The sequence below is a fragment of the Drosophila virilis genome, chromosome 3 (genome assembly GCF_030788295.1).
Source record: "Drosophila virilis strain 15010-1051.87 chromosome 3, Dvir_AGI_RSII-ME, whole genome shotgun sequence".
NCBI lineage: Eukaryota > Metazoa > Arthropoda > Insecta > Diptera > Drosophilidae > Drosophila > Drosophila virilis.
In genome coordinates this window covers 13,671,355-13,684,160 of record NC_091545.1, presented here as the reverse complement: position 1 = coordinate 13,684,160, position 12,806 = coordinate 13,671,355, and the positions used below count along the sequence as shown (strand labels likewise).

The following is a 12,806-nucleotide window of genomic DNA, read 5'->3' as shown; positions in this document are numbered from 1 at the left end:
TATAGACAACGGAGCCCCAAACTCTCTGCGTAGAGCTATAATCTGTGCCTTTTTTGTTTCTGGAGTTGTGTGTTAAGCTTCGTTATTGCTGGATTTGAGTTGTTCACAAGTGAGTTTTATTTTAAAGTCTGGGTAATTTTTAATCAACTTCTGTCTTGTTGTATTGTGTGAGCTTTAAAAAGATTACGACAAGTCTTGTGGTTGATTACAGGAATATTGAAGGTGGGTGCGTAACTTTGTTAGATATTTAGTTTTATTTACATGCAATTACGAAAGTCAGCTTAAAATTATTGAGCATCTTGTATCAAATCTCTCTGAGTCTGTCCTAAATATGGTTTCTTGTACACCGAGCGTGAATAGACTTTATTTAGCGCCTGAAATTCATCCCAATTCCTTCATTAAAGACATTAAATTCTTTGAATCAAGTCAAGTTTTGTCGAGGCTTAACCCTCTAGCTTCCCTTTGCATTTATAATATAACAGATTTAAATAGACTTGTAACTCTTTTTGCTATTCCTTCAGTTTCAAGTACCACCTGTTACTGGTCCCCTAGAGACTGCTGTTATCCTGTGCACTTGACAACTACTTTGCATTGAATAGCAGTTTCAGGTACGCAGTTTATCACCACAGAGACGAGAGCAGCTCCAGAACCATCAGCATCAGCATCAGCATCAGCATCAGCATGAGTGTCAGCAGCAGGAGCTAAGTAATTCAAATTGACGCAATCTCAGCCACGTTATGTGAACTTTCTGTGGCTTCCGTTAGGTAAAACAAATTGCGGCAATTGCCATTTTGCCATTTGGCGCTTGAGAGGGTTGTGGGGCTGGGTGTTATAATCGTACGCATAACTCACCTTTGGATTGGGCAGCTCGCCGCTCTGAAGCGAGGCCATATAGCAGCGCAGTCGGAACTGTTCACAGTGCAGGCGCTCAAGGTTTTCCTCCCATTGCAAAATCTGTGCCTGAATTTGATGGCGCGTCTCCTGATCGGTGACAACTGATTGCTGCAGCTCAGCCATGTGCTTCAGCTTGTGATCCTGCAAATGGAAAAAAAGTAGGAAAACACAGAAAAACGACAGACATTAGACATGAGCAGACACATACATGCATATATTAAAGGAGTGTGTTCGTATGTGTGTGTGTGTGTGTGTGTGTGTGGATTGTGGGGCAAGGATGCGGCAGTGTCGCACTCGTGACGGTTATGAAAGCATCTCTGGCATGGCATCATTAGCATTTCATGGCAGCGTCACAGCAACTATTGCTTGTGTTGTTGTTTTTGTTGCTGTTGTTGTTGTCGTTGATGTTTTTGTTGCTGCTGCGGTGGCTGCTGTGGCTGCCATTTGACGAAAATACATAAATCACGCGTCATGTGCAGCAGCATTTTTCGTTGACGCAATTCAAATATCTCTGAGCGCTGCTCTCCACACTTCAGCTTCAACCCTGCCGTTCGCTTTGGCTGCTGAAGTGCGTTGGCAATGCACCAAATTTGACACAGACACACACACACACAAACACACCGTCAGAGATACTTTGGCATCGTTAGCCACACACACGCACGCACACATATGCAACACATGCCCCTGTTTTCATTACAAATAACGTTTGACTTCCGCCGCAGCGCATCCCATCCGCATCAGTAGGACGGCGTAGAGGAGCGGTAGCAGGATACCCTTCCTAGTTTAGCCTGCTTTGCCCAATCCAACCACCCTTCGTTAGCATTGCCAGTGCCATTGCAATCCCACTTTCACGTGCATTTATACACGCTTCCATAGATTTCATGGAGCACGTGATTGTTTCATTTTGGTTGCTAGACTTTTTTTTTCACTTTGCAGTTGCTGTTGCTGTTGCTGTTGTTATTGTTGTTGTTGCTATTGTTATTGTTGCTGCTGTTGGTGCTGTGTGCTGCATTCAGCTCGTGTAAGCTGACAATTATTTGCAGATGCAGCTGCCGTTGCAGTGGCGGATGCAGTGGGCGTAGCCGTGGCAACAACAACCTGAATGGGCACTTTCGATGTTCGACATTTTAATGAATGTGTACACATAAACAGCAGCAGCAGCACTCACACACACACGTACACACTATACACATATGTAAATGTATTTGTTTGCCGGCTTACAAAGGTGTCTGCGTAAGCGCGTTGTGTGTGTGTGTGTGTGTGTGTGTCTGTGTGTATGCTAGAGCATGCTACTTGCTAGCTTATGTGACGTTGTTGAGCTCGGTATTGTTTATTTTACGTGAAATAAATCATATTTGGTGTATTTGATTTAACAAACTCAACCAGGCCCAAACGGCGTATACGTAATGCGTGTGCCTAGTGCAACAATCATATGCTATATGCAATATTTGATGGACGTGCTGCACGCACTTGAAAGTGTTCTTATATTATATAAGAGTAAAATGGCAGTCTCAAATCAAGAATTGAGGTGGAAATGAAACATTTTTAATTAGTAATTAATTAGAAGCGTGAGACTAATCAGCGTATAAGTTAGACTAATCAGTATTAGCTAGAAGAAGGGCGAGAGAAGAGCGAATGAATAGCTGAGACTGGCTTACCATGTAGAACTAGAGCATGTGAAGAGGTGAGACTAGCGAATGTAGCTTGCCCAATCAACTCTTTGCAACAAATTGAAACTGTTCTTCTGCACCTTTATTATCATTAGTATACGGATATATACTTCATCTCGTTTGTTCAAGCACTCTTCGATCCAGTCAAGTAGGTTTCTCTAAGTAGTTGCTTTCTTGACTTCTTGCAACAAAATTGCTGACTTTAAGCCAAATGTTGCCTACCAATAACAACATAAAACGCTAAATCAACTAAAGAGGCTTAGCAACAGGCCTCTCGATTGCCATTGCCAGTTTAACGAGCAGCAGAAATGATAAATGGTATTACGATTTAATGACTGCACTTAATGTGCGCATAAGCTCACAAACAATATATGCAACAAGCAGTTGAACTTCTCAATGGGGCTGCATTAGTTTTATAACAATTGCAAGAGCGATGGGCATATGGCATAATATGTATGCCCAGGCGGACAACAAGAAATGGTACAATTCATAAGGCTAGGTGAAGGGTTGTAGGCGTCATTTGACAAACACAATTGACAGTCAAAGCATTTGGCAAGTGAATTTTGTAATTATTTACGGTCAAAAACAAAAGGACAACTATCCAAAATAGACAACAGCTTGAGCTTGCCAGAACACACACACACACACACACACACATAGACGCATGCACAAATAATGTAGCAACATAAATAAATGGCTGAACGTCATGGATGTGTGTGTGTGCGTCTGTGTGTGTACACACATTAATCGTGGTCGCATTGTTTGCTGTTGTTGCCGTCACGTTGTACACGCTTCATGGTTAAATGGCAATGTTAATTGCCTTGTAATTGCATGCACTTGCAATGTAAATCAACGTGATATGATTGCTATCGATGTTATCGATTTTCGCTGGAGACGTCGCATGAATAACATATATATTGTTGATCAGTATCAACAGTCCAGTTGAAATAAACTCTCAGCATTAAGGCAATCGTCACATAACTTAACTTTCAGCTCCGTTAATATACTTGTTTGCAGGTTAAACATGGAATCGGACTACTATTTTATATATCTGCTATGAAAATAATCGGTTCAATTTATATTTTTGCATAAAAAACTGAGATGTTTGTTCTATAAGCTAAGTCTCACTCAACAGCTCTAAGGGAAAAATCTATGGAAAAATAGGGTTTTGCATGGAACAATGTTCTTCTGGCTTGCAAGATATATTTAACTAACTTAGCAATAATCGACATCACTTATCTTCCAGCCTATCTGGAAACCTGTTTATAATTGCACGGACTAAATTATATTGCTCCTGTAGAAACATATATTGAGCTTTTATATAGACTCATATGTCTATTAAGAAAAGCCGCTCACTGTTTGTTTTACTGTAAAAAACACACATTTATCCGACGCAAAAACTCGACTCGAGTCAGTATGTTGGCGTTTTCTTTGAAAGCGGTTAGTTAGTTAGATAGTTGTTGGCGGTGACCTATAGTTTTTTTTAGCAGACCCCCGTATCTATGTTACGGGCGGCCTCGCAATTTGGTCTGTCATCTCAATTCCCCACTTAACAGCAATTTTATTATTGCTATGTTGTTGCTGCTTGTTTCTGTGCGGTTTCTATTTTTTTTTTGTCTCACTGCCCTCTGCGATTTGCTCTGGTCCAGTGCTTTTGCATCTGCTATGTGCGTGTGCGTAAGTGTGTGTCTGTGTGAATGTGTGTCTGTGTGTGCGTTGTGGTTGTCTGTTGCGCTTTCATTAAGCGTCACTCGTGTATGGCTCCCCGTGCGCACATTTGTGAGCTGCACAGCCACAGGCTCTCAAAAGGAGGCAAACTGTAGTTGAAGTTGTTCGGGCTCCTAGATCCTGTAGCTGGCATTGCCATTGCCGTTCTTGTTGTCGCCATTGTCGTACTGTCATTTCCGCTTCCTCAGTTTGGCTGCCCGAGTTGAGTTGAGTTGAGTTCAGTTCAGTTGAGATGAGTTGAGTTCATGGTGCGTTTTGTTGCTGTGCGTTGCTGTGATATATGTTTACCCGAGAGTACAATTAAAAAATATATTTTGCTATTGTTGTCATCGTCATCGTCGTCAGCGTCAGCATCGCATGACAAGCCAAAGATGCCGCAAATAGCAAAACCACAGCAACCGCAAACCACAAACAACAACAACTACAACAGCAGTAATAACCACACACACACAAACACACACACACATACACACAACCATACACACACACAGCAGCAGCAGCAGAAGCAGGAGCAACAAGCGTAGGCAACAATGACTGAAATAATAATAACGCCCCAGCAAAAAGCGCTGCTTGGTATCAGTTTTGTTGCTGCTAATGGCCTCGTCCTTCGATAAGTCAACCGGTCGCTCCATATTCTTTCTCGCCCAGCCAAAGACAATAACGATCAATTAACACAGCAGCCCCACCCGCTTACCCCCTCGCAACTATAGCCATTGTGCTGTATGTGCAACAGACAGCAGTTGCAGCAATAACAGCAACAAAGACAGGGACAACTTTTGGCTGTGAGTTAAAGAAAATTAAACAAAAAGTAAAGTTAAACTTTAAGTTTGTGGTGCACCACGTACAACGCAGCGTATGCGCAACGTGAAATTTTAAATGAACTGCAGCTCAGCTGACCTCATGGCAGGACTTTTGACTTTGTTGCCGCTTCAGCCATTGCTGGTGCATTAAATGCACGCCCCCACGTTGCTTCCACTCACAAAAAGTCAAATGTGAGTGCGGGCGACCGCATAAAGTGGGTGGTGCAAGGGTGCAAAATGTCAACAAAAGGCCTGCAAATTGTACGCTTCGTGCACGTTGTGTGGCTGTAAGTGTGCGTGTGTGTGTGTGTGTGTGTGTGTGTGTGAGTGTATGCACATGTCCTGCATAAATGCTGACCACAAAATGATGCCACATTATATAACGAGAGGCAGGGACGCAGGTTGTGCGTGAAACAAGCTAAGCCTAAAACCAAAAACTGCCGCCTGTTTGTCCTTGTGGCCACAGCTAAACGTGTGTTCGTATGTGTGTGTGATGCCCATTTGCCTTTTTTTCCCGGCTGCTGCTATGGCTGTGGACAATTGAATTGAATTTGGCAGCAGTTGTGGCAATGCCACGCCCACATGCCAGACGCATAAAGCATATTTCAGCATGCAAAACCCAAATAGGCAAAACCAAAAACAAATCAAAAACCAAAAGCGCATTTGCTGCCAGCTACCCATACAGTAGCGCAGCAGGAAGGGTAAACGGAGTGGGGTAGCAGTAACCAAACTGGGTAACACCTAGTGTCAGGCCTTAGCGCCTAGCTGGCTCTAGCTGGCCATATGACCGTATGCCTGGCCATATCCTGTGCAACTTGCGACCGAAAGTTGCAAAAATATTCGCACGTTTGCTCCAAAACAAAGACAAAAGCAGCCGTAGGGTTAGCAGGGTGCAACAAGGGGCAGCGGGTTTGGCAGGAGGCAGCTGGAACGTGGACAACTGCAAGGACTGGCGACATGTGTGCGTGCTTTATGACGTTGGAAGTCGGCTTTGCTCATATTTCTTACCATAAATTCTTGCCACATTTATGTAATACACCCTCCCACCCCTTTTTTTGGTATTAGTTTTGTGACGGGAAAAGTCACGCCCACACTATTTGCCATGGCCAGTTACAAGGAAGTTCGGTGCTGGGCAACCGCAGAAAATCGAGCACTACATTTTATGGTAATTATAAACTTTATTTTACCAAAAAAGAAAAAAAAAACCAAATTTGAAAAGAAAGTTGCATCGCTCGTTTATTGTTTCGCAGCAAAATAACTTTCTCGTGCGTGAAGAGAGGAGAGCTGCGGAAGTGCATGTGGCTTTAAGTTGGGCAACAGTTTGGCATGGCCAAAGAATCAACGCACTAATTAACAAATGTTTAAAACTTAACTAAGTATGTTTTTCATCATACGGTTTTGCCGGCAAGTGTTGCTCTAGTTTTTAATACTCTACCACACAGCGAGCAGGGTATATTATGCATGAGACTTGAAACCTTAAATATACATATATACTCATATATATACGCATCAGATAAGCATGAAGATCAATGTCTTCTGCAGTTTTAAAGTGTAGCCAAATTCGAAACGAGAACACGTTTGAACTTTACTAAAGATTGATTTGATAGTCATTTGGCTAATCGGATGTCAAAAAGCGTATTTTAAGCAAATATTGAACCATGATAGAGTACTAAATAGTTCGAAGTACCCGACTGCAACAGATTTAGCTTGTTTTTGGTTTTATTTTGTTGTTGGTTTCGGGTTTTCTGAGCTGGCAAATGTGCGTTTGGGTGCTGCTGCTGCTGCACTGTAAATTTAAGGTTTTCATAAGCTTTAATTAAAGCTTAACTGTTATTAAATTAATAAATGGCTTAACTGCGTTATGCTGCATCATGTTTTTGTGTTGTTTCTATCAAATTAGCTGCCCAAAGTTATAAAATTACTCTGTGAAACTGTGCTTTAAATATTTAGTTCTGAATAAACGATGTGGCATTTGAGCTACGTATTTAAATTTCATGAAAAAATATGTATTAGTTTTAATTATTTTTAATAAATGAACTATTTTACAGCTTATATTTTACAAGCTTTATTACATATAAAACAATAACTAAGTAAAATGCATCGAAATGCGCCGAAAATACTCCCATTACAAAAAGGCGAAAATTTAATTCCATGATCATGCGACTTTGGCAATTGTAAAAAAAGCCATAATTAAATGTTATCAATAACGTTCAACAAACAGCAAATGATACATTTAATTAGCTTAATTATTGAAATATCGAAAGAAGAATGCGGAATAAATGTCTGAAATGAATCGATTCACGCAGAATTTAAAATGCAGCCTGCAGCGATTTAAAAACGCAGTTCGCATTCGACCAACTATGGTTGAATGATGGGCGGCGCGAGGCGATGGGCATGGCCGGGGGTGGTTGTGGGTGGGGGCTGCTATTGAGCTGAAATGACAGCCGCCATTGCAAATTGAAAGCAGCAGGCAAGTGAGCCTTGTTTAGACTGAGCGCCATGGCAATTGCACACGAGCCACGCCAGCCGGGAATAAAAACAGTTACTGCGGGGCACAGCCGAGCAGAGGGTGCAAGGTGTGTGTGTGTGTCTGTGTGTGTGTAGGTGTGTTTGTATAAGGCAGGACACGCTGGGAAAAGCGGTCGGCGGGGCTGCTCGTAGGAGTCGTAATTAGAGCGTAAAAACCAGAGCGTACGAAAAACCAAATGCGCTCGGGCAGCTACTACTATTTTTTTTTCTTTACGCCTGCATTGTGTGTAGATATGTGTGTGTGTGTGTGTGCGAGTGCGAGTGTGAGTGTGTGAGTGTGTGCAAGTGCTTTATGCGCAAAGAAAAATAGATAGCTGGCGAAAAACTAGAAAAGCTAAAGCAAACGAAGCGAAGTGCTGTCCCCCACTGACACATATATGATTATTTCCGAAAGGTGACAGCTATAAAAAAGGGCAGACAAACAGCCTTACGTACGTGGACTCCGCCCACCACACACACACACACACACACACACACACATATATACATTAAGCAGAAAGCAAGACAAAGGCCGTAGACAACACTGTTGCTCTTTTCAGCCACGCCTTCACGACCATTAAATTGTGATAGGCAGCCCGCCCGCGTTGGCACCTTTTTTAATTTCATTCAGCGCAAGAGCATATTCTCCTCCAGCTCGTTTTTATTTTTATTTTTTTGATGACCTGCAGGCTTTGTTTATCCGATGGCACTTTAATATATATTTTTTTATATTCAGTTCTTTTCTTTGCACACAAAATTAATTAACAACAAATGCGAATGCAAATCCAAATGCAAATGCAAATGCAGTTTTGTGGCCACTCCGGCAGCTCATTTAATTAATATTCATCCGCCAACTTTGGCAGCCAGCAGAATGGGGCACCTTAATTTGAGGCGCAGTGGGCATTTCGCAAAAGGGGGTGTGGCACTTGAAAACTAAACGAACTGACTGTCAAGTGACTCTTGCCAGCGACCAGAGCGTACTAGTCAAATAAAACAACGACAAAAAAAAAAAAAAAAACAAATAGTAACGAAAAAATAAAGGAAATCAACATCAAGTTGAAAACTTATGAGTGGGATAGTAGACAGGAAAAACGCAGCGTTCAAGGAAGTAATTATGGTTTATCCAAAGGGACAGATAGAGGCGAGGCAAAGCAAGAAAACAATAACAACAACAACTGGAATAATGATAGCAACAGCAGCGCAAGAAATTGTGAAAAGAAAGGAAAACGAGAAGACGATTCATAACATCAAAACTTCCAACTTTACGTGTAAATGAGAAAAACTAAATTAGAAAAGAGGCAAATCGCAAGGGAAATGCGACAGAGACGAATGAATGAACGAGTCAACCCAACACTGGACACAGAACACGGCTGGATAATTTCAACTCCGTAGATGGGCCGACAAAATAATTTTCTTTAGGAATTACGCCAACAAACAATAATAACAACTCAATGTTGGCTCGGTCCGTGGTTGGTTAAAGCAAAGTAACCGGAGTGAAAATATGAGAAGAAGGGTTCAAATCATTCGACTTTAAGATACGCTAGGTCAAGCTCTAAAAAAAAGTACACTCTTCTTTAACGAGTTTGCTTGAGGCTTAAGAGTTTAAGTTTAACTCTGATTTCTACACTGTTAATAATAATTATAATGAACCAAGTCGGATAGAAACTCGAAAATCAAAAAAATTTCAGCTGTAAGGCAACTCCTTAGCCAAAGCAGCAATGCAAAATAAATAAAATAAAATACTTCTGACCGAGAATTGGCCGTAAAGCATAATAGCTTGTATCCCAAACATTGCATTCAGCCAAATTCGTTCGCTGGCAATTTTGAGTTGAGCTAGAATTTAGCCCGAATTTTGTATATGAAAATATATAAAAAAGGCAATATTTTCAGCACAACGGGCATTCGTATGTAAAAAATAGGTTTTTTTTTTTAAAGCCTACGTTCCCAGCCTGGTTCAAAGCCCCGTTGTTGAAATGCGGGGTATAACTGCTTTTTAAGTAGTAGTAAAAAAAACCTGCGCTGGCCAAACCAACAATCGGTCGCAAAATTTTTTATGCCGGCTGCGCTGCAAATGACATAATGCAAAAATAAATAAACGAATAAAAAATAAATAAATAAATAAAAAAGAAGATATACAGGATGACACGGCAGAGCAAACGGGAGGTCTGCTCCCTGGCCCAAAGCACTAACAACTGCCTCACCCAGCATTTCTTGCTGCCACTTTGGCTGAGTTTATCCAGCCATTTATTGTGTGGCAAGTGCAGTTCCTTGTACTGCACCCTCTTCCCAACTCGAGTTCTGTTTGGCCTGTGTATTTGTGTTTTGCTTTCATTTTGGCCGCTCAATTTTGCCACGAGTTGAGTTGCAAGAGAAGCTGCCACACGGCTACCGCTGCCGCTGCTGTTGGCCATAAAGTTGTGCAAATAAATTGCATCGCAGTCGGAGGCTGGCAAGAAACAAATGTTGTTGCTGCGAAGCCGCGACGCGAAATTGATGGGGAATTGATTTGAAAGCAAATACATAAATGGAGCAGAGCCACCAAGAAGCCACCAAAAACAGGGCAGCGCATAAATCTTTGGGGAGCACCACACTGAGAAATTGGCTAGATATTGTGCTTGTGCCAGAAATTGAGAAATTGGCCAGGCAAAATGTGGTGGATGGTAAATTGGGTGTTGCGTGTTGCGTGTTGCGAGGGAAAAGCCAAAGAAAAAAAAGAAAGAAATGCGTTTGTTGTGTCTTTGCCAGAAAGTTGGGGAGTTGAGTTGAGAAATCATCGCGAATTGATGTATTCGTACAATTTGGCTTTGTTGTTGATTACTTTAACGACTGATTAGGTGCTGAAATATACAGAAACATGTTCTGAATATCAATGAGATAGAACAAGAAACTTTGCGGCAGCTCAAATTGAATGTACATGAGTAGCTTGAAGATAATTTTATTGATTGATTTAATGGTTTTACTTAGATTTATTTTGTTGTTCATTTTGGATTGTAAGGGCTTAGGTGGGCCAGGTGATGTGGCTATAAATGTGGAGTTGCTTTAAAAAATTGATTCTTTATAATATTATGAATAGATTATCGCTGCAATCTAAAAACCTGGCATGAGCTGTCGTCTACTGCTGCAAAACTATGAAAAAGCTATGTTCCGTTTATCGATAGGCCACATTATCGATTTTGCCAAAACATTAAATTTATCGATAATTTATAGCTAGATGTCTTTTTTTTTTGGAACTGTTTTATGAGCTTTTATATGTTAAAGTATTTCATTTAATGATGTTTAGAAACTTTTCGATATTGATTGGAGTATTATTTGTATAGTTATTGATATCGATGGTTCAAGAATTTTTCCATGTTTAGCTGTTTAATGTTGCCTTTGCTCTATTAGCAGCTTACACACAACGAAGAATTCATGTATTTTGTATTCGGCCATCTAATATGCAAACCAGTTGGGTTCATAAATCATGGAATTTGCATGCGTTTAGATATTCTTTTTTGCTTATTTTTATTTCTCTTTTTTATTTTTTTATTTTTTTTTTTTTGCATATCATTTTCATAATAATGCCGTTGCTTTTGGTGGCTGTACACTCGACAAACAACTTTTATGCTCAATACACAATTTCAATTCTCATCACTTGAATTTGTGCTGAAGGAGCCCAACAATTTCCTCCAAGTCGAAAATGTACGGCAATAATTCAACTCAATATTCTTGTGCACACACACACACACATGCTCAGGCATGCTCTTTCATACATGCTCGCACACATAAGTTAGCTAGTGTGGTGGAATTTTAAGTAAAATGTTGGCATTCACTTACCGATTCAATGGCCTTCTCCAGGCGAAAGATCTCCTCCTGCAGCAGATGCAGCGTGCCCGTTTTGCCGCGATGACGTGCAAATGCAGCGGCACAGGCGCTGTGTATGCTATTTACCCAATTCTCCAGCTCCACCTGTGTGTGAAAAGAATGAGAGAGCAGGTAAGAGAAAGTGTTGAAAAGAGCTAGAGAGAGAAAGGTGATTTTTTGTTGCAACAATTTGCTGAGCCAAATGCACCATAAGCAATTTGACATGGCTCCCCAGCGCCAAATGTCGACAACGTCGTTGTTGTTGCTGTTGTCGTTGTTGTCGTTGTTGTTGCTGTTGTCGTTGTCATTGCTGGCTGACTATCAGTTATGCAAATTTAATGACAAATCACTGAGGCGACCAGGCAAAACGCTGAAATGCTGTCAGTCAGCGAGTCAGTCGGTTAGTATGTTGGGTTTTGCGGGGAGGGGCCGATAGTAGATGGCAGGTGCGAATGAGAAGCGTATGCCTCTGAGACATGTAACAGTTTAGGCACAAGGACCCAGCTAGGCAACAACTATTGGTTCAAGGCAATCTGCCAGTTGGCTGTCGCATGCCCAAACTCAATCGCACTTTAAGCCGAGCGATTTGCATTTCAGCCATTTGCGGGGCTGCATCAGTTAACGCCTTCGAGTCTTAAACTGTCACTGCGTGTGTGTGTTGGTGTGTGGCACACATTTTGCATGGCGATTACGAATAAGGTCTGCTGAAAGCCCGCGAGCGCTGAACTCGACACCACACACACACAGAGGCAGCTGCCTGATAGATATCCTTGATATCCCTATGCAAACAAGCTCTCACTCAATGGCTCGACGATGTCGTCCAAGTCCAAGTCGTACTGCTCAATGCTATCAACGGTGCCCGCTCGGCAGCCTGGACAAGGCCAGCTTTTATGCTCGACTGCCCCTGGGCCGGGGCCTGATGTCTTTTCTAATTGTAGCATGAAAGTTGTACGCTTGAAGGACTTCCCAGTTTTTATTGAGTACGCCACGCATCATACATTACAGCCTGGGCCAAGTCTAGCAGCAAGAAGCACTTACCTGACAGGGCGCCTGGAACAGATAGGCATCACCGAATGCGGTGCTCAAACAGAATATGTAATCGCGCTTGGGATGCTCCGGTATTGGCTGCATAATTGCTCCGTCCACAATAATTAAATGCTTGGGCGCCGCCTCAACGCTGCGACCCTCACGCGAATCGCACGGATAGAACAGGAGTGTGGTGCCCTTTAGGCACACCCAATAGCCCTTCCAGCCACGTTTGCGAGCCAGCTCGATTTGATGCTTCTTGCGTAATAACCATTTCTTTACCGATAGAAAGCTGTAAATAAAGAAATGTAATCAAATTGAGTTGTTAAGTAAGCGCAAC

General features: G+C 41.8%; 1 protein-coding gene across 17 annotated transcripts in view; it reads right to left on the bottom strand.

The window, feature by feature from the left end:
• The window catches only part of sif (still life), a 91,424-nt gene that overhangs the window by 35,494 nt on the left and 43,124 nt on the right, over positions 1-12,806 (bottom strand). For all 17 annotated transcript variants that reach the window (XM_070208554.1, XM_070208553.1, XM_032435347.2 and 14 more), the window contains 3 exons: positions 12,479-12,758; positions 11,414-11,545; positions 853-1,035 (listed from right to left, as the gene is read on the bottom strand). In XM_070208554.1, coding sequence (XP_070064655.1) covers positions 853-1,035; positions 11,414-11,545; positions 12,479-12,758 — 595 coding nt within the window. The remainder of the gene's footprint in view (positions 1-852; positions 1,036-11,413; positions 11,546-12,478; positions 12,759-12,806) is intronic.